Here is a 23,355-nt window from a genome sequence, read left to right on the forward strand (position 1 = left end):
TACCTTTGAAATAGTACCAGTGAAATATTATGGTTATCTCCCCGGCCTGGTCACAGCTCTTTGTTTTTACCTTTTTTTGCTCCCTTAAAATCATTAACTAACTGAGACCTGTTCTACTGCAAGGGCAAGCAAGCGTTGTGGCCTAGCTTGGATCAGAAATTAGCTTAGGCCTAAAATGGCTTCTCTTATGTCAAAAAGTTATGTCTGGTTCTCTACCTGCTTATAATACCTCAAAGCGCAAACAAATATATTTGCTCTACAGGAGATTCATAGTTAAGAGTAGCAAAAGTTGTCGTAACATAAAAACTAAAAATGACTCACTAATCATCTGACCACGTGGGTCCCAATCAAATATTCCTTCCACATTACTAGGTTTTGTTTCCTTGCTGGTCATTCTTTCCCGTTGATTAAAAGAACACAATACTCAACAAAACTAAATATTCAAAAGATGAAGCGTTTTTAAAAGTCCTGGTTAAACTTATTAATAAGCACAATATTGGAGAACTGCTGCCCTCATACTCAATGCCACTGGCAAGTGACCTCACAGAGAGCTGGTAAAAACAAAATAAAAAATAACACAAGTGTCGGAGATGACTTACGCTTAAAATGCTAAAACACACTATGGTGCCAGGCTGCTTTGCTCCCTACGCCTCACATAACCCCCAGCCCCATCCATTCTCCCCTTCTTCCTGGATGTCTGTGCTGGAGGTGATATTTCCCAGCATTCTTTGCAGTAAGATGGGGTCACCTAGGTTAAAGCTAAAGGGATGCACACAGAAGTGATACGTGGGCCATCTTCAACTTAAAGACAAGCTACTTGCCCTGGATTTACAGTATTTCCAACTCCCCAACAGCTGCAAAGTGCACACACAGACTCAACTTTCCTTACACATTCCAGACATCACCATAGAGAGCAGAGGAGGAACACAAGGGAATCTCATCCCTGAGTGACTCTTGACCCTGAGCAATCTCACAGAGCAGAGCTGCCCCCCCCACCCTCAAGCCTAGACTGACTACCTTAATATGTGAGATTAACATACCTTTTTTTTTTTTTTTTTTTTTTTTTTGGCTTTTTAGGGCCATATCCGCCCTAAAGACCAGGGATTGAACCTATGTCCTCATGGATACTAGCTGGATTTGTTACAGATGAGCCACAAGGGGAACTCCCCTTCTATCTTATTTACAAAGACTACTGGTTTCTTTGTTACAGTGGCTTCACCTTTATTCCACCTTACTGATACACCTTTGCAAAAATTGATAAAGCTTTCTAACAATGCTCTTGGGGAAAAAAAAAAATGGCCCTCTTTAGATCGGTGCTGACACATTCAAATATCAACTGAAGTCAAAATATTTTATCATGCATTTTCATTAAAAAAAAAATCTCAAGAAAGCAACTAATAATTGATTCCATCTTTGTTCTAAAAGTTAACCACTATAATCTAAATGGGGCCATATAAGAGATAAAATAAACATGTTTTCAATTTATTTTTCAGCATAAAGTCTGAATCATAAGGATTTTTTTTTTTACTACTTACTATGAAATGTAAGTGGATTCACTTCAAGTGACAATATTCTGGCACTAAGTCTCCTCCCATCAGGGAATTTCTGACACACAGCACACATTTCTCTGCTTCTTGCTAATTCAGAAGGAAACACTAACCAGGGAAAAATAAGTCATGACTAACAAGTATCTCAAATAAGTAAAGAGATTTTCAGCAACTTTTACTAGGAGAAAACATGAAAGTCATTTGGAAATTATATATAAAATAATCTAATGCCATTATGTGTTCCTTGACTACATTAATCTAAGATTTGTTTGGGTTTTTTTGTTTTTTAATTTTTTTTTTTTTTTTTTTTTTTTTTTTTTGCCTTGTAGGGTTGTGCCTTTTAGGCATATGGAGGTTCCCAGGCTAGCAGTGGAATCAGAGCTACAGCTGCCAGCCACAGCCACAGCCACAGCCACGCAGGATGTGAGCCGAGTCTGCAACCTACACCATAGCTCACGGCAACACCAGATCCTTAACCCAATGAGTGAGGCCAGGCATCGAACCAGCGTCCTCATGGATGCTAGTCAGATTTGTTTCCACTGAGCCATGAAGGGAACTCCCTGATGACTGTATTTTTAAGAGTTGTTACTTTTTAGAGATGCATAGTGAAAAATTTACAGATAAAATAATGTCTGTGATTTGCTTCATAATCTGGAAAGGGGGGTGCAGAGGTACTGACAAAATAAAATCATTCATGAGTTAATAACTGTCAAAACTGAATGAGGCCCACTGGAGTTGATCATACTTTCTTATTTTTGTTTGTGTTTGGAATTTTATGTAATAAAAATTTTTGGAAGTATGTCTAAGGGAATAACATGGTTCTCCATGTCCCTGTCATCCAAGACTGTGGAACTGGTAAGAAAAAGAATAGAAAAGAGATGAAAGTAGGAAACGGGTGGGGGAGAAATACCCAAGACCACCAAGTTCCTGCTGTGGCTCAGCAGTAACAAACCCAACTAGTATCCATGAGGACTCAGGTTCAATCCCCAGCCCCGCTCAGTGGGTTAAGGATCCGGTGTTGCCGTGAGCTATGGTATCGGTCACAGATATAGCTCAGATCTGGTGTTCCTTGGCTGTGGTACAGGCTGTCAGCTGCAGCACCGATTCAACCCCTAGCCTGAGAACTTCCATTTGCTGCAGGTGAGGCCCTAAAAAGACAAATGAATCAATAAATAAAAGTAAGAAGGTGGGTGGGCTCTCATTCCTCAAGGATATTATTTCCACACTACCCAGCTAATCATGAAAGCACTTCCAACGATCCCAAAGATTCCTTGAGTCAGCAGAGTTTCATGATCATGTAATGTGATACCATTTCTTTCCAGACAAATAGGAACATGTGGTTTCCAGAGCCGACAATAAAACCACAGTCTATGCAACATATGTCCTTGTTATATCTCCTCTTGTTCTGTTTCCTTTCTTTCCTCTGCTCAACTTTCATGAAAGCAGAGGTCAGCTTTTCAAGCCTACGGCAAAGGAATAGGAAAATTCTGTACAAATTAAGAAAGTACCAAAGCATAGCGGGCAGTCAAGTAAAGTGAGCAAACCCCAATTTCAGCCTTTTTTTAATAAAAGAATCATTAGAAAGCTCACCAAAGGTAAGCATCACAACTGAAACTACAGAGCATACTAAAACAGGAAGGCAGAGTCCCCATTGTGGCTCAGTGGAAAAGAACCCAACTAGTATCCATGAGGACACGGGTTCAATCCATGGCCTTGCTCAGAGGGTTAAGGATCCAGCATTGTTGTGACCTGTGGTATAGGTCGCAAACGTGGCTTGGATCCTGCATGGCTGTGGCTGTGGCTGTGGCATAGGCTGGCAGCTGTAGCTTCAATTCGACCCCTGGCCTGGGAACTTCCATATCCCTCACCTGCAGGCATAATTAATAAATACATAAATAAATAACAGGAAGGCAAATTTGATCAGAGTGACTTATTTACCCTTACTTCTAAGGCTTGGGGGACACAATTAATGAAGAATTTCCAAAACTGAAATACTAGTAGTTATATACCTGATCTCTAAAAGAATAAGAATAAACTTATAAAAATTATAAACTACATTCAAAAAGTATCATGAATATAAGCCATGATTTAATTACTGTTTGAAAAATGTCCAGTAGCTTTTTCTTTTTCTTTTTTTTAGGGCCACACCGAGGCATATGGAGGTTCCCAGGGGTCCAATCGGAGCTGTAACCTCCCGCCTACACCACAGCTGCAGCAACGCAGGATCCGAGCTGTGTCTGCGACCTACACCACAGCTCAGGGCAATGCTGGATCCTTAACCCGCTGAGCAAGGCCAGGGATGCTAGTCAGGTTCGTTAACCGCTGAGCCACAATGGGAACTCCTCCAGTGACCTTTTCTATGGGATTATAATTAGCATACAATATTATACTAGTTTCAGGTATACAAAATAGTGATTCAATATTTTTATACCTTAATGAAATGATCAATTACAAAAGTCTAGTTACTATTGTTAGCATACTAAGTTATTACGGTATTGCTATGTTCCTTATGTTATGTTTACTATATTCTTTATGATGTATGTTATTTTTCCAAATATTATTTCTTATACAGCTAGAAGTTTATACCTTTTAATCCAATTCACCTTTTTCGTCCATCCTCCCACCTGCCTCCCCGCTGGCAACCACCAGTTTGTTCTCTGCATCTGTGGGTTTGTTTGTTTTGTTTTTGTTTGCCCATTCGTCTTGTTTTTTAGATTCCACATACACGAAAAATCACATAGTATTTGTTTTTCTCTTTCTGACTCATTTCACTTAGCATAGTACCCTGTAGGTCCATCTATATTGCTGCAAATGGCAAGATTTCATTTTTTTATGGCCAAGTAGTATTCTACTGTGTGTATACACTGTATCTTCTTTATCCATTCATCTATCAATGAACACTTAAGTTATCTGCATATCTTGGGTACTGTAATCAGAGCTGCAATGAACAGAGGTATATATGTATGTGTGTATATGTGTGTGTGTGTGTGTGTGTGTGTGTGTGTGTGTGTATAATTTTGAATTAGTGTTTTCATTTTCTTCAGATAAATACCCAGAAATTGAATTGCTGGATTATACAGTAGTTCTAGTTTTAGCTTTTTGAGGAAGCTTTTTATTTTTCCATTGTGGTTGCACCAATTTACATTCCCATTGACAATGCACAAGGGTTTCCTTTCCTCCACATCCTTGTCAATATTTGTTGTTTCTTGTCTTTTCAATAAAAGCCATTCTAACAGGCATAAGGCGATACGTCATTGGGGTTCTGATTTGCCTTTCCCTGATGATTAGTGATATTGAACATCTTTTCCTGTGCCTGTTTGTATGTATTCTTTGGGAAAATGTCTATTCGGGTCCTCGGCCCATTTTTGAATCAGGCTGTTTTTGATACTGAGTAGCAGGAGTTCTTTGAATATTAACCCCTCTTCAAATATATCATTTGCAAATGTCTTCTCACATTCAGTGGTTGTTGTTTTCGTTTGTTGGCTGTTTCCTTCACTGTGCAAGGGCTTAGTTTGATGTAGTCCCATTTGTTTATTTCTGCTTTGGGGGCCCCTTTGCCGGAAGAAACATATCCAAAAAAATATTACTAAGACTGATGTCAAAGAGATTACTGCCTGTGTGTTTATGGTTTCAGGCCTTTCATTCAAGTCTTTAAATTCATTTTAACTTTGTTTTTGAATGCAGTGTAAGAAAAGTAATATAGAGGCGTTCCTGTTGTGCTCAGTGGTTAACGAATCCAACTAGGAACTATGAGGTTGCGGGTTCAATCCCTGGCCTTGCTCAGTGGGTTAAGGATCTGGTGTTGCCATGAGCTGTGGTGTAGGTTGCAGCCGCGGCTTGGATCCCGCGCTGCTGTGGCTCTGGTGTAGGCCGGCAGCTGTGTCTCTGATTAGACCCCTAGCCTGGGAACCTCCATATGCCGTGGGAAGCGGCCCTAGAAAAGGCAAAAAGACAAAAAGAAGAAAGAAAGAAAAGAAAAGTAATATATATAAGTCTGCTGCATTTCTATATTCTAACAAACTATCAGAACGAGAAATGAAGAAAACAATCCCACGTACAACTGGAATAAATTTAACCAATGAGATGAAAGACCTATACTTGGAAAATCCAGACACTGAGGAAAGAAACTGAAGATAAACAAATAAAGGGAAAGATACACCATGCTTATGGACTGGAAGACTCAATAGCATTAAGTTATCTATACTACCCAAAGCAATCTACAGATTCAATGCAATCCCTATCAAAATACCAATGGCATTTTTCACAGAACTAGAACAAATAATCCTGAAATTTGTATGGAACTACAAATGACCCCAAATAGCCAAAACAATTTTAAAGGAGAAGAACAAACCTGGAGGTATCACACTCTGATATCAAACTCTACTACAAACCTATGGTAATCAAAATTGGCACTGGCTCAAAAACAGACACATAGAACAATGGAACAGAATAGAGAGCCTCAAAATAAGCCTATACTCATACAGTCAATTAAGAGGCAAGAGTATTCAATAAAGGAAAAGACAGTCTCTTCAATAAATGGTGTTGGAAAAACTGGACAGCTACATACAAAAGAATGGAGCTGGACTTTTTTATATGCCCTATCCCTAATGAAGTAAACTGATAATGTATTTCCCTGTTCTTTACAAATTGAGAATGTACTTCCCTGTTCTTTGCTCTACCATCAATGTCATTATCTGGACCATTTATGATATGCAATGCTGTTTTTAAAACTAGATCAAATTCACTGACACTCCTCCCCTTGAATCTGAGTGGGCTTTCGACTCCTTTGACTAATACACTACAACAGAAAGCATACCATGCAATGCTAGGCCAGAAAAGGCCAAGGAGCTCCTGCTTGGTCTTCTGGACTTCTCATTCTTTGGACAGTCCCTCTTGGAACCTAGCCACCACACTGGGAGAAGCTCCTGCCAAATGAGGAAGCCACATATAGGTGTTCTAGCACAGGACCCAGGCTTCAAATCATCCCAGCCAAGGACCCAGACATATGAGTGAGAAAACCCTCAGATGATCCCAGGCTGAAGTTGTCCAAGTACTCCCAACTATCGAGTTTTCCAAGATAAAGGAGTTCCTATCGTGGCTCAGTGGAAATAAATCTGACTAGCTTCCATGAGGATGCAGGTTCAATCCCTGGACTCGCTCAGTGGGTTAAGGACCCAGCGTTGCCATGAGCTGTGGTGTAGGTTGCACACACAGCTTGGATCCCGCATGGCTGTGGCTGTGGTATAGGCTGGCAGCTGCAGCTCTGATTCCACCCCTAGCCTGGGAACTTCCATATGCCATGGGTGCAACCCTTAAAAAAAAAAAAAAAAAGTTTTCCAAGATATAGAGCATAGATATTGTGGAACAGACATTCCCACTGTTCCCTACCCAATTTTAAGCCCACAGAATCCATGAGTGTGATAAAATGGTTGTTGCTGTGTGCCCATAAGTTTAAGATGATTTCTTAAATAGCAATAGATAATTGGAAAGTATAATGAACACAGTATATCATTCTTGACCACCTCATTCTCATTAGATTCATCTCTAATCCCTCTCAACCCACTTCCTTCCCTTAAATGTTTCCTCTTTTTCACTCATCCATCTTTTCGCCATGTTCGGTTCATGAACTAATCTGTCCACAGGAATAGTTTCAGACATTCATATATAATCATTCTGGCATTTATTGCAATAACATGATGTATGAGGAACTGTGCATGAGGCCACTGAGGTGATTACAAAGATGAGCAAGACAGAATCTTTGCTCTAGGGAGGGACAGAAAAAAGGGACTTAAAAACAAAGAGCTACGGTAAATCTGTTGAGGGCTATAAAAGTGATACAGATAAGGTGTTTTGGAATACTAATGGCCCCAAGAAATCACTGATACATGATCACTAAAGAGGAAGTAATTACCCTTCTTCAGAATACGGTGGACCACTTGTGACAGATGAAAAGAATTTTGACAAATGGCTGGAGATACACCAACACATGAGTAAGAGTAGATATTAATGTTCTGGTCCGTATGAGCACTTCCACGTACAATATATATGAAAACTTTTTCTTGAAAGTTGCTTGATTTTCGTCAGAATCATAAACAGGAAATAAAAATTTTAAATGGCATGTGTTCACTCTGTCATTTTTGGAAATTGTATACTGGCTCTCCACCATAAGTGTTAATTATACGTATTTTTATTAGTGTAGAAAAGAAGTTAAACAGAAAGGCAATAGTCTTAGTTCCCGAAGAACGACTATTTTAACTACATACAGTCTTCATGTTACAGACCAGATGCATTCCAAGTATAGGGCTGAAATTAAAATAAATTTTAACTAGAATAATTTATCTTTGGCTTCAATTAAAGAATTAAAAATACATTCCCATGGGAATAAACATTTATTCAATACACACGGTACAAGTCTTTGGAAAGAGACAAGGCCCTTCTGTGTGTTAAGGAATTGAGATGTGGTTTCATAAAACCAGAATTTGCCAACAGCTTGCACTGAAACCTAGTATTTTACAGAACTTTCACTTCACCATCACTACTTTCAACTCCCTTCTCCAAAACAGCTGTTTCCCACTGGGAAGCATAACCTAACCATACAAAGATTTTGAAGCTTGACACTTCTCCTTTTGGGGTGATAGCCAAGCATTAAATCTCAACATCATGTCTTACCAACAGAGCACATATTTCAGTGCACCTGAAAATTCCATTTGAAAATCATGTTCTCTAAAATTAATGGATGCCCACTTTGTCCCAGTGCTGTGTGAAATTATGAAAATCAACTTCACATAAATGAGCAATACTGATACTTAGACAGGCACAACAGAATACATTTATTTATATGTTAATACACATGTGTGTATTCCCATGTTATACAAACATGTAAATCTCCACTCCATCCCAAAGCAATTTCTCAAATTGCATATTTCCAAGTATTTTCCTGCTCTGAACATTCTGTCTTACACAAATCAAGCAAAAGACAGTATAATTATTTGGCAGGATCTAGCAACCAGTACATTGACTACTTGAAACACAATAGGTATTTATTCCATTACTTAATGACTTCACTTTATTTAAGCCTCAGTGGCATTTACAGTAGAAGCCGAATCTGAAAAGTAATGGAAGCATCTACTTCGGACCCTTCACCACTTGGAGTTTCCCTTATGGTCACTGGACAGACTTAAAAGAAAAATCTCCTTCCAAAGCATATCCATCTGCATTTTAAGCCAACAGAGTCTTTAAATCATACATTAGCATTAGTTTATAGGATCATTTAGTCCTCTGAGCTGTTCCGGAGGATTAATTCTGCCCTGGGCAAGAAGTTCTTTGACGGGGCTGGCAGCTCAGAGCTTTCTCGCTGCAGAGGCCAGGCCAGAGGCTCACACATCCCTGATGTGGAAAATGCCCATGTTTCCCCCAAGCTCTCTTTAATGTGACAGGTCTTTGGTGGCCACTCTTCCGAATCCCCAGTTAATATGCAACAGTGAGCCGCATGGTACAAAAGAACCTTCTGTGCCCTTAACTGACAACGCAAGTGAAAGCAAAACTCACAAACTGCGAGGCCCTGTGATGTCATCACTAAGATTCATGCACTCAAAGTGGTGAGCTCCAACGCAGTCCTCAGCCCTAAAATTCCATGTAGGTCAACAATCTAGAAACCCACTTGTTCTCTTTTTTTTACCACTGTATCAGATGGAGAAAATTCAACCGTCTAGAACGGAGGCCTATACATTTTGATGCTAACTCAAAATTTTAACATGCCCCTCAAAGAGCTGGAGAAAACATGAACAATGGTTCTTTCAACAGTATCCTAAAGATTTCTCTCCATATGTCATCCTCCGTTATCTTATTTCATCAGATACTTACACTGGAACTTCTGGCTAAACAGCACGATTTAACAGAAGGAACCTGAACTTTTGAATCTAGCAAAACTGGCTCTAACTCTCAGCTTTGCCATTTATTAGCTGTATAACTTCATTCAAGTTACTGAACTCCTTTAAGACTATTTCCTTACTTATAAAACCAAGATAACAGTACCAACCTAAAAGGAGTATCATGAGGCATAAATCAGACAATGCACATAGGTTCTTACATACAGCAAATGCTCGGAAAAGCTACTGGTCAGTTGGCTTTGCCATATCTTTGTTCCAAACTGAAACACATCTACATATTCGGTAATGGTTAACTGAGCATCTGCTAAGTCCCAGACATGCGATCATGTCTGCGACACAAAATAAAGCATAAGAAACAGACAGTAAGGTACCCTCAGCCCAGGAGAAAGGATATATATGACAGAAGCTAACGACATCATTAGCCGTGTGCTAAGTGCTGCACCACAGATGGATGCAAGCTTCAGCTCTGCCCAAAGTTGGGAAGAGGGAAAATAAACAGAGAAGATGATGTCTGAGCTGGGCTAAAGGCTGAATTAGTTGTCATCCACGGAACTTGGTGGGGCAGGGGCTCATCACAGACCAAGGGCTCAGCCTCACAAAACGCAAGATGAGCTTGAAGAAAAACAAACATTAAAAACAGCTTCTATTAATGTAAGCATATTCTATTTCAATAATCCTCCCTCTTCCCTATTCCCACCTAAAAGCACACATATACTCCCAAAAAGAGAATGCTATCTCTACTATTAAAAAGAAATCAAGAAGCTCTCTGGTGGTTCAGCAGGTTAAGGATCTAGTGCTGTCACCACTGTGGCTCTAGTTACTGCTGTGGTTCGGGTTTGATCCCTGGCCCGGGAACTTGTGCATGTCACAGGTGTGGCCAAAAAAAACAAAACAAAACAAATACAAAAAAGCAAACAGGGAGTTCCCATCGTGGCGCAGTGGTTAGCGAATCCGACTAGGAACCGTGAGGTTGCAGGTTCGATCCCTGGCCTTGCTCAGTGGGTTAAGGATCCAGCGTTGCCGTGAGCTGTGGTGTAGGTTGCAGACATGGCTCGGATCCCGCGCTGCTGTGGCTCTGGCATAGGCCGGTGGCTACAGCTCTGATTCGATTCGACCCCTAGCCTGGGAACCTCCATATGCCTCGGGAGCAGCCCAAGAAATGACAAAAAGACAAAAAGACAAAAAAAAAAAAAAAAGGGCAAACAGGAGTTTCCGTCGTGGCTCAGCAAAAACAAATCTGACTAGCATCCATGAGGAAGCAGCTTCAATCCCTGGCCTCGCTCAGTGGTTTAAGGATCTGGCATCACGGTGAGCTGTGTGGTATAGGTCACAGACGAGGCTCAGATCCAGCGTTGCTGTGGCTGTGGTGGGGGTCAGCAGCTACAGCTCCAATTAGACCCCTGGCCTGGGAACCTCTATATGTTGTGGGTGCAGCCCTAAAAAGACCAAAAAAAAAAAGAGGAAAAAAAAAAAAAAAAACACCAAAACCCAAAATGATTCCTTTCTAGCCCTGTGTTTGTTTATTCATTTTTCAACCAACCAATGTTTATTTAAAATCAACTCAATATCAGGCACTGTGACAGGGATACTACAGTGCAATGGAAAACCCAGGTCTTAGCTTACACTCCAGTGGGGTTTCGATCTAATGCCTTAGAGAGCCTTCGTCTACAACATCCTTCTCAAATGCCACACAGAGGACTGGGATATACTGTACCTGGGTTATCTGATTACAGACAGTGAGGGCTGGGTACTCCAATAACCAGAAATCACTGAGTCCAAGTCTCTCAACAGAGATAAAAATATTCAAGTCCCATCGTGGGGCAGTGGAAACGAATCCAACTAGGAACCATGAGGTTTCACATTCAATCCCTGGCCTTGCTCAGTGGGTTAAGGATCCAGCGTTGCCATGAGCTACAGTGTAAGTCACAGACACAGCTCAGATCTGGCGTTGCTGTGGCTGTGTTGCAGACATGTGCTGTGGCGTTGCTAGGCTGGCAGCTATAGCTCCCATTCGACCCCTAGCCTGGGAACCTCCATATGCTGCAGGGTGTGGCCCTAAATAGCAAAAAAAAAAAAAAAAAAAATTCAAGTCCAAAAAAACTGAGTTGACAGACACTTACTTTTCTCGCTTTGTTCATTAATACAATTATTAGTATCTTAATTTTTAAAAACTACTCACCATTGCTATTCTTTAAGAACTCCAGGTTAAAATTAGTTTCTTGGAGTTCCTGTCGTGGCTCAGTGGTTAACGAATCCGACTAGGAACCATGAGATTCTGGGTTCGATCCCTGGCCTCACTCAGTGGATTAAGGATCTGGCGTTGCCATGAGCTGTGGTGTAGGTCACAGATGTGGCTTGGATCCCGTGTTGCTGTGGCTGTGGTATAGGCCAGCGGCTACAGCTCTTATTAGACCCCTAGTCTGAGAACCTCCATATGCTGCGGGAGCGGCCCAAGAAATGGCAAAAAGCCAAAAAATAAATAAATAAAATTAGTTTCTTTTATTTATTTATTTTTATTTAATTTTTAATCATTTATTTATATATTTTTTTTTCTACTGCATAGCATGGTGACCCAGTTACACATACATGTATACATTCTTTTTTCTCACATTATGTGTTCCATCATAAGTGACCGGTTTCTTTTAAATGTCATTCAAAAGGTAAGGTTTCACACACACACTCATACACAATCACACAGTCCTTTAACTTTTAAAATTGCACCCCACTCGGTATTTAATTTCATTAAATGAGTTAATATACATAAAGCACGCAGAAGAGTATACAGCACATAAGTGCCCTGTGTTTGCTATCAGTCTTATCACTGTAATTTAGTTTTCATAGTGTCACTATTAATCACTAAGAAATTAAAATGTGCAAGAGTCCCTTAGCAAGTACTACTTCATAAATGAATAAATAAAAGCAAAGAGAACATAACCAATACAATAATAATAATTATAGTAATAATGATAATGATAATAATAATAATAATACCTTTGAGACTAGAAATCCAGTGCCCCTACTCCCAGACTTCTATAGTAAAGTTACTATACATTACTCTACATTAAATGGCTGAAAAGCAACATTAAAAATTTATTTTGGGGAGTCCCCATTGTGGCTCAGCAGAAACAAATCTGACTAGTATCCATAAGGACGAAGGTTTGATCCCTGGCCTCCCTCAGTGGGTTAAGGACCTGGCATTGCCATGAGCTGTGGCGTATGTTGAAGACACGGCTTGGACCCCACGTTGCTGTGGCTGTGGTGTAGGCTGGCAGCTATAGCCCCAATTTGACCCCTCTCCTGGGAACCTCCATATGCCATGGTTGTGGCCCTAAAAAGACAAAAAATTTAAAAAACTTTTTTTAAATTGAGTTCTTTGGAGTTCCCATCTTGACTCAGTGGTAATGAACCCAACTAGTATCCATGAGGACACAGGTTCGATCCCTGGCTTTGCTCCGTGGGTTAAGGATGCAGTATTGCTGTGGCTGTGGCGTAGGCTGGCAGCTGCAGCTCAGATTTGACCCCTAGCCTGGAAACTTCCATATGCCGCAAGTGCAGCCCTAAAAAAACCAAAAAAAACATTTATTTTTGATTTACTAGTATAAAGTATTTACACTTTATGTATATCCAGAGAAAAATTGAGATACCTTTCAATAAAAATACATGAACAGAATTTAACCAAGGAAGTGTGAGACTTTGCACTAAAAACTAAAACATACTATTGAAAGAAATTAAAGATTCAGGTTCATTGACTGAAATTTTTTCTATTGCTAAAATCACAATATTTTCCAAATGGCTCAACAGATTCAATAAAATCTTTTTCAAAATTCTAATTGCCTTTTTTTTTTTTGCATAAATGGACAAGCAGATCCTAAAACTCATACAGTCATGTTGACTAGCCAAGTCGACCTTGAAAAAACAAGGTCAGAGGACTGACATTCTCAATTTCAAAACTTACTACAATATTACAGTAATCCAAACAGTGTGGGGCTACATAAACATAGATGCACAGACAAACAATACAGAATTGAGAGTCCAGAAAGAAACCCATACATTTATGGTCAACTGATTTTTGACAAGGGTGCCAAGACCATTCCACGGACAAAGAATAGTCTTTTCAACAAATGGTGCCGGGACACAGCTATAACATTTCATGAGTTTTAGATGAGGCAATGTTTTCTTAAATATGACACTAAGAGCATAAGCAACGAAAGAAAAATAAATACTGGACTTCAACTTAAAAATTTCCATAAATCTAAGGTCACCATCAAAGAAGTAAAAAGACAACCCATAGAAAAGGAGAAAATATTTACAAATGACCTACCTGGTAAGAGTCTAGTATACAGAATACATAAAGAACATTTACAATTGAATAATGTAAAAATAAGTCCAAGTTTAAAATGGGTAAAAGACTTCAATAGACATTTTTCCAATAATGTACAAACAGCCAATAAATACATGGAAAGATGCTCAACATCATTAGTTACTAGGAAAATGTAAATCAAAACCATAGTGAGATCCTACTACACACACACTGGGATGGCCATAATAAAAGAAAGAAAGAAAGAAAAGAAAAGGGAAAGGAAAGGAAAGGAAAGGAAAGGAAAGGAAAGGAAAGGAAAGGAAAGGAAAGGAAAAGAAAAGAAAAGAAAAGAAAAGAAAAGAAAAGAAAAGAAAAGAAAAGAAAAGAAAAGAAAAGAAAAAGGAAAGTAAGAAGCATTGGTGGAAGAACATAGGTGGAGAAACAGAAACCTTCACATATTGCTGGTGAGAATGTAAAACAGAACAGCCACTATAAAAAAGTTTTGCAGTCCCTCAAAAGTTAAGCATAGAGTTAAGCTATGACCCAATATTTCCACTCTTAAGTACATACCCATGAGAACTGAAAACATATTCATGCAAAAACTTGTATACTTTTTTTTTTTTTTTTTTTTTTTTTTTTTTGCTTTTTAGGGCCATACCCATGGCATATGGGAGTTCCCAGGCTAAGAGTCAAATCAGAGTGGCAGCCTATACTATAGCCACAGCAATGTCAGATCAGAGCTGCATCTGCAACCTACTCTGCAGCTCATGGCAACACCGGATCCTTAACCCACCAACAGGGATTGAACCAGCATCCTCATGGGTCCTAGTTGGGTTCATTGCTGATGAACCACAAAGGGAACTCCCTTTCTTTTTCTTAATGGCCACACCCATAGCATATGGAAGTTCCTGGGGCCAGGGACTGAATCTGAGCCTCAGCTGCAACCTACACCACAACTGCAGCAAGAGCGGATCCTTTAACCCACTGCACTGGGCTGGAGATTGAACCCCTGCCTCCACAGCGACTCAAGCCACTGCAGTTAGATTCTTAACTCACTGCACCATAGCAGGAACTCCACAAAAGCTGGTATACTAAAGTTCATAGTGGTATTAGAAGAGCCAAAAAGTGGAAACAACCCAAATGTATATACATTGATAAACAGAATACAATGAAATGCTATTCCCATAAAAAAGAATGAAGTACTGATTCATAACACAACATGACTGAGCTCTGAAAACGCTATACTAAGGAAAAGAAGCCAGACACAAAAGGCCACATGTTGTGTTGATTCCATTTATATGAACTGTCTAGAATGGGCATATCCATAGAGAAAGTAGATTACTGTTTGGGTGATATGAAAGGAGAACTGAGGGTGGAGAGGGTTGTATGGTTTCTTTTTTGAGGGATAGAAATCTTCTGGAATTAGGTAGTGGTTATGATTGCACGACATTATAAATATACTAAAAACAACTGGATTTTATTCTTTAAAGTGGTATAAATGGTGGATTTTATATTACCTGGATTTATTCTCAATAAAAGAAATTTAAAACAATACATGTACAACATGTAAACAATATACAGATGAAAATTAAAAGTAAAAGGAGAAATTAGAAACCAAAAGGAAGGAAAAAACCAGAACGGAACCAAAGCTTATGTGGGGGCTGGTTCTCATGTCAGCACATTTGGCAAAAACTGGAATATAATCAAAATAAGCCTTGAAATTTCCACCAAAGACACAGCCACGCTGTCTCTGGATATGTCCAACACAGCATCAGCAGAAATGTCTATTAGCCCTAGAAGTTATATCAATGGGCTTTTGATGAGAATAACCACCACCAAAAAAAACCCTTTCCATAATTACCAGCATAAAAACAATAAAAATGTATTATTTCTCATGATTCTGTCAGGTGGGCAGTTCCGGCCTAGAAGCCTGGGGTGGCCTCACTCACATTTCTAGCACTTGCAGGCTATGAGCCAGCGCACCTCAGATCCCTTCCACGTGGCCTCTTGAACATGAAAACTTAGGTGTATATACGTTGCCCTCAAGGCTGCAAGAGCAGTAAGAGAGAGCAAGACCCAGTGCACAACACATTTCCCGCCTCTGAAGGATTTACTTCTGCTATTATCTCATTGGCCAAAGCAAGTCACATGGCCAGGACCAGGTTCAGAATGGGAGGTGATTCCTTAAAGGTGGAGCAGATACAGGGAAAGGAATTATGGAGGCCTTTTTGCAAACCATCTAACAATCTAGCAGAGAGAAGAACAGATTTTTGGTTACTTGGGTTAGCACCAGATAAAGTAGTTGGCTTGGACTCAAGGAATAGTTTGTAGGAAAAACTTATCTTTAACCACTGAGATCACATTCAGCACCATGAGATGCTCAGGGAGGAACCTTGGCCGACGAAGACACACAAGCAAGTGGGAGGTTCATGCATCTCCAATGCACACACTCTCTGGTGCATATGCTCCCAGAGTGGAATGGTGAATAGAAGCACCTTACTCCTTAAATTAGTATTTCTTTCTCTCTTTTTTTTGGAGATGAATTCCTCTAAGTGAAATGCTATTATACAGTGATAACCAGAGCATTCAATTCAGAGCTTTTCAAAATCCAGGGATCAAAGGATTGCTTCACAGGATAGTAATTTTTTATCATAAAGTACACGACAATTGATCTAAAGAAAAACTTTCCCTGTCATTAAATTCCAGGGACAAACTAGCTTATGGGCTCATAAAAGACTGTGGAAGACATTACATGATGCATCTTCAATAGAAGTTTAGGCAGAAACTATAAAGCCCTTCCTCACCTGGCTATTTTTTATATTAACACTTGATAACAGCTTGGTCCACAATACCTTATGAAAGCATTTCTATGTGGGCTGAGCTAGATAGATTATTTTTTTCCCTCAAGAAATAGGAATAAAGGGAGTTCCTGTTGTGGCTCAGTGGTTAAGGAACAGGACCAGTATCCATGAGGATGAAGGTTCAACTCAGGTTGCAGGTTCACTCAGTGGGTTAAGGATCTGGCATTGCCATGAGCTGTGGTGTAGGTCGCAGATGCAGTTCGGATCCCACGTTGCTGTGGCTGTGGCGTGGGCTACAGCTCAGGTTTGACCCCTAGCCTGAGAACTTCCATATGCCACAGGTATGGCCCTAAAAAGACCAAAAAAAAAAAAAAAAGAACTAGGAATAAAATACAGAAAGAGGTCTGCAGATAATATGATCCTTGCTCTCTATCTGTTGAGTACTCTCTTACATTCATTTTTGACAAAAGCTGAATGAAATTCAGTTTAAGACTTCCTCTCCAATAAAGAAATGTAAATATTACTTTAATAATATAATAATCAATATATTTGCTGAAAAAAAAAACATTTTGAAGGCTAATAGGTAGGCCAAGTATTTCCAGATATACCCACCTGAAAGATTTAATGTAACTGAAAACACAGCAGTCCCAAAGAACAACTTCACACTAGAAGCACTTACATTTTGAGATTCCAACTCCTTCTGCCTTACACCTTCCTTCTTGACTTCACGATATTTGTGCTTTGAACTTACAGTCCTCAGATGGCTATATATAAGTCTACTGAGACCATAGCAGATGTCCTTTTCAGTTTTATTTCCACCAAATCAGAAAGCTATAAAAGGCAGGGTGGCGACAGACACAGTTCTCAGCACACAGTATGAACTGCACGAGCAGACCGTAACACTTTAGAGTGAAACAACAATGCAGATGCACAGCAATTGAACAAAAATCTTCCAAGGCCGAGAAGACCCTTTAAGACAGGATGATGCATTTTTTTTTTTACACCACCATCCTCACCCACCACGCACAGAGCAGAGACCCCAGGAAGGCTGATGAAAACAGCTGCTTAAATACCACCAAATGTACACTTGAACTTACATTTTAAATTACTAGTTATTTAATACATTTGCTTTACAGGATACTTTCAAATTGTAGTTACAATGGCTTAAAAAAGCACAGAAGGCAAAACTGCCATCTCTCAGCTGGAATTCCAGAACACATGCCTGGCCTGGGATCCTACTAACTTTCATTAGCCAATCACCCTAAAGTCTGCTGGTCTCTGAATAAATGTAATTCCTACGCTGCTGGATGCAAGTGGTACTTTATATTGATCAAAACACCAGGTCATCCTGGTATAAGAACCTGGACAAGATAGTGGCACAGTAGTTCACATTCCCTTCTTAGCTCTGCCCAGGACCTTCCCAACTTACTTACCCATATCAAAATCTAAAATGGGAGTTCCCCATGTGGTTCAGGGGAAATGAGCCTGACTAGTATCCATGAGGATGTGGGTTTGATCCCTGGCCTCACTCAGTGGGTTAAGGATCCAGCACTGCCATAAGCTGTTGTGTAGGTCACAGACTCGACATGGATCTGGCATTGCTGTGGCCGTGGCATAGGCCAGCAGCTGCAGCTCCAATTTGACCCCCTCACCTGGGAACTTTCATATATATGCCTCAAGCATGGCCCTAAAAAGAAAAAAGAAATCTAAAACTATTGCCACATCTGTAACTTACATTACATTGTACATCAACAATACTTTTTTTTTTTAAATATAAGAAACTGATTTCTCAGCTTTCCTATCATCTTAAGAAACACTAAGCACCACCTACAGAGACAATTAATTCCAAAGAGCCCTCCTCTACAATGGTAGCCGAGTTAGCCTAACCCAGATTCATTCAATCTGCCCAGTGTTACAACAGAACTCATATTCTTCCCTACCTTGGCTGATGGCTAAAACTGGGCCAATGGCAAATATTCCCCTTTAATCCAAAATCATAATTAAAACATAGCACCCAAATACTCCTGAAGAAGGTAACATACTAAGTTTAGTCTAAATTCTCAGTCCCATCCTCTCTTGCCATCTCAGTCCTTCCTTCTCTTGAGCACACCTGATCCCTCTCTACCGGGTCACCCCTTTTAGTACAGCAGCATCACTTTTATTCCCAGACACGAACCATTCCCTTGACCCACATTCACCTCCAACTCCCACAGCACTTCTTTTTCTTTTTTTTTTTTTTCCAGGGCCGCACCTGCGGCACATGGAGGTTCACAGACAAGGGGTCCAATCGGAGCTGTAGCCAACCGGCCTACACCACAATCACAGCAATGCCAGAGCTGAGCCTCATCTAAGACCTACACCACAGCCCACGGCAACGCCGGATCCTTAATCCACTGAGCGAGGCCAGGGATTGAACCTGCGTCCTCATGGATACTAGTCAAATTCATTTTCACTGAGCCACAACGGGAACTCCTACCATAGCACATCTGATCCCCTTACAGTAAAAGCTCCCTAAAGACAGGATTAGGGTTGCTGTCTCTGCTTCTCAGTTCATGTGCTTTCCTCAGACTGCTCCTGCTGGGCTTCTGTCTCCAGCATTCCACTAAGACTGCAATATCTCCAGGTCCCCAAAGACAGCCTTGTTACCAGACCCTGTGGTCACTTCTCAGTCCTTATCTCACGCAACCTCCCAGCAGAGTTCAACACAGCTGACCAGTCTCTCCTTGAAATGTTTAGTTTCTCTAGGTCCTCTGTGACAAGTCCCCTGGATTTTCCTCCAATCTTAGAGGCTGCCCCTTCTCTGCCTCCCTGTCTGGCTTCTATTGCTCTGCTTTACCTCTCAACACCAGGGCTCTATCCTGGGCTTGCTTTGCTCCTTCATCTATATGTTGTCCGCAAAGGTGGCCTCATCCAGTTCCATGGCTTGAAATGCCATCTATATGATGCTAACTCTAAAATCTACATCTTTAGCTCTGTCCCCAAGAACCTCAGATTTATATATCCAATTGCAAATCTGACATCTTTATTTGAATATCTAACAGGTACCTCAAACATAGCAGGGCTAAAACAGAATGCCAGATATTCCCCTAAAATTTGCTCTTTACTTAGTCTTTGCCATCTGAGCAAACAGCCTCACCACCTTCCCAGCTACTCAGCTAAAAATCTAAGAGCTATCTTTGATTCATTCCCCTCTTCTCAATTCTAACTCATCAGCATGGTCCCTGGACTGTACCTCCCCAAAATATTCTAAACCTCGGAGTTCCCGTCATGGTGCAGTAGAAATGAATCTGACTAGGAAGCATAAGGTTGTGGGTTCAATCCCTGGCCTTACTCAGTGGGTTAAGGATCCGGCGTTGCCTTGAGCTGTGGTGTAGGTCGAAGATGAAGCTTGGATCTGGCATTGCTGTGGCATAAGCCTGCAGCTGTAGCTCTGATTAGACCCCTAGCCTGGGAACCTCCATATGCTGCGAGGATAGCCCTAAAAAAGCAAAAAATAAAAATAAAAAATAAAAAAATAATATTCTAAACCTGAGTATTCAAGTCTCTGACTCATTCTTCTCTAGACTGATCGCACTAAATGGCCTTGATTTTTCCTACCTCTCTGCATCTTTTCACACCTCTCCGTATCCCCGCTCCTTGGCAACACCATCCCCTTCTCTAACTGTGGGTGCACTCATGTAACTTACCTTGACCAGTGGGACAACAGCAAATTTGATACAAGCTAAGGCTTAAAAATCTGCTTGCTCATCTCTACTTCCTTTATTGCTTCTTTGTGATCACCATGAGACTATGACTGGCCAGCCTGAGAAAAAGCCCAGGATAGCCTACTAGAGGGATGTAACAAACAGAGGAGAGCAGAGCTATGCCAGCCATCTCAGCTGAGGTATCCTAGACAGTCAGTAGCCAGCTGGCTCTCCCAAACATATCAGAGAACCCAGGCAATGTGGCAGAGCTGCATACCTGACCCACAGCGGATCACAGACACAGGCAAGCCCAGCCAAGATCAGCTGAGCCTAACCCAGAACAGAACTCCCCAGCCATCCTACTGACTCATGAGCAAAAATAAATCCTATTCCTGTATGCCACCAAGTTGATGCAGATGTGTGCTACTTGGCATTGGGACTATCGCAACATCCTCTTGTTAGGTCTCGCCACATCCTTCCTTAAAATCCTTCCTCCATTCATCCATCAACACAAACTTTTAAAAGCATAAACCAGCTCATGCTCTCATTCCTGCTTACAGCCTCTGATGGCTTCCCTGCCCTTAGACTAAAACCCAGTCTCTTAACCTAGTACACCTTCTTGTCCAACCTCACCTAGGACCCCTCTCTCCCTGGCCCATGATGTGTCAACCACACCAGCCTTCTTCCTGTCCTTCCCATGTGCACACCCATGGCACAGGCAGCTCTTTGCAAATCATGTTCCCTCTGGCTAGAAAATCATTCCACCTGTCCTCACTTGCTCCCCTCTAATCAATAACTTCTTATAACTCAAATTTCAGCCTCAATGCCACTTTCACGAAAAGGCCTTCCCTTGAAGACACAATCCAGCCACTCTCGGATCCCTGTTTTAATTCTTTGCATGATACTTATGACTATGAGGCATTTTTTATTGATTCTTTTTAATTGTGCAAGCCCCTCCCTCCCCCAGTTGTAAATTCTACACGAGCAGGAACCTAGTCTGTATATTCACCACTGGATTCTCAGCTCCTTACACAGGTCCTTCACATAGCGGGTACTCATTAAATTTGAGGAGTGCTCCCTGCCTTACAGAATAAATAAACCACCAGATCCTGAGATTAGGGTTTTACAAAGAGGAGGAGCGAGCATGCTGAAATGGCAAGGGAGAAAAGACAGACCAATTCGGAGAGAGAATTTGAGAAGCAAAGAAAAAAAAAACTCACCTAATATAAAATCAAGTTAAACATGTGGACTCAGAAAACAGCCTAGAATGGAAGCTTGGCTTTGCTCCTTCCCAGCTGTGTAAACACGGACACACCACTGACCTCTCTGAGCTTATCTCCTCATCTATAAAATGGGGTAGTAAGTACAACTTCACAGAGTTGTTGTAAAAATTAAATATATATAAAGTGCTTCACCCAGTACATGGATCATAGTAATTACTCAGCATTAGCGATGACAGCAATGGTGGCGGTGGTGCTATTTCCATCAATCCTGCTATTACTGATTAAATTGGTATAATCTACAGTATCGAACTCAACCTGTTGAGCCTACCTAATATTTTTCCCCAATTTTTAGACATTCAAGATTGTCCCTTCTCACCAAGAATGGAACGAGCATAGATCTAGAGCTCGAAGAGCTGGGTTCTGGCTCTGATTCTACCACTAACTAGCTCAGTGACCTTGGGCAAGTCGTCAACTTCCTAGACCTAAAAGTTCCTCATCACCTGCTCTGTCCACCCCCAAGGCAGGAGGTGCAAAAAACATTCTGTGAAGAAGCGGAGATACTGGTATAACGCACAGTTTGAGAAACATCTTAGGCTTATATCATTTAAGTCACTTTCGCCACCATGAAATAAACAGCTTACTCTTCATGCATAAGGTAATTAAAAGGCCAACTAACTTGATTCACATCTAATATGCAGCTATTTTCTCCCAGCATCTTACACTATCAAATGGTCCATCACCAGGCAGGGCCTCAATCTCTCCCATCTCCCAAGCAGCAGATGCTCTGCCTGGTTTCTCTGCTCCATGCTCTGCTTTCTCATAACCAGTCTGCTCTGCAAATCCTCCCATCTTTTCTTTCACAATCTCCTCTCTCTATATCCTTAGTCTTGTTACTCAACCCCTAGGCTGGGAACTTCCATACGCCATGGGTGCAGCCCTAAAAAGACAGCCAGACAGAAAGAAAGGAAAAACGAAGTTTCTTTAATTAATCCTCTTCTCCTTTTATACTCCACCCAACAGAGTTTCAATCCTGTAATTTACAATATCATCCCATGCCTTAAAACTTCTTTTTTTTTTTTTTTTTTTTTTTTGTCTTTTTGCCATTTCTTGGGCCGCTCCCGCGGCATATGGAGGTTCCCAGGCTAGGGGTCTAATCGGAACTGTAGCTGCCAGCCTACGCCAGAGCCACAGCAACGCAGGATCCGAGCCGCATCTGCAACCCTACACCACAGCTCATGGCAACGCCAGATCGTTAACCCACTGAGCAAGGCCAGGGATCGAACCCGCAACCTCATGGTTCCTAGTCGGATTCGTTAACCACTGCGCCATGACAGGAACTCCCCACGCCTTAAAACTTTAAAGCACTTCTCCCTTTTGAAATAAAGGCTGGTCCTTCTCTTGCCTTCTCCACATTAGACCCTCCTTAGGGTTATCCCTGAACTTTAAGTAAATATAATCACGGCAAATCCCATCTGGGTTCCTTCTTCCCATCCTACCATTTATTTCCGAGAGCTCAAAGCCAGTACATATTGTCATATCCCCATGGTTTTGCTTGACTTGTTCTCTCTGCCTAGAAGAGCATCTGTTGAAATCCTATTCATTTTTGAAGGTCCTCATCATGGGTAATCTCTTAGGAATTCTGCCTCCTATTGCACTGGAGAGGTGATTAGCCACTCCTTTTTCACCTCAAGGCAACTGCACAAGGTATCACAGCCATGGAAAGGTATCTGTATACATGAATGCAGAGATGGAAGAGCATGAACCAGCAGTCTATCAGGGAGAATAATGAAAAGGTTGGTGACAAAAAGGGGAAACCAGGAGGGTATCTGCATGAAAGGTTTGAACTCCAAAAGAGAAAGGGTTGGGCAAGACCTAGAAGCAGCACAGGGAAGCAGGAGAAGGCTAAAGCAGA

The 23,355-nt window shown here is 41.0% G+C and overlaps 1 protein-coding gene across 4 annotated transcripts in view; it reads right to left on the reverse strand.

The window, feature by feature from the left end:
- TEC (tec protein tyrosine kinase) overlaps positions 1 to 23,355 on the reverse strand; it is a 131,207-nt gene that overhangs the window by 94,132 nt on the left and 13,720 nt on the right. The window contains exon 1 of one of the 4 annotated variants that reach the window (XM_021101172.1): positions 6,364 to 6,687. The exons of the other annotated variants lie outside the window; for them this stretch is intronic. Within the exon in view, the coding sequence (XP_020956831.1) occupies positions 6,364 to 6,366 (3 nt within the window). The 5' untranslated portion in view covers positions 6,367 to 6,687. Of the gene's footprint in view, positions 1 to 6,363; positions 6,688 to 23,355 lie in introns of those variants that run through there. 4 annotated transcript variants of the gene reach the window in all.

The sequence above is a fragment of the Sus scrofa genome, chromosome 8, assembly GCF_000003025.6.
Source record: "Sus scrofa isolate TJ Tabasco breed Duroc chromosome 8, Sscrofa11.1, whole genome shotgun sequence".
Lineage (NCBI taxonomy): Eukaryota > Metazoa > Chordata > Mammalia > Artiodactyla > Suidae > Sus > Sus scrofa.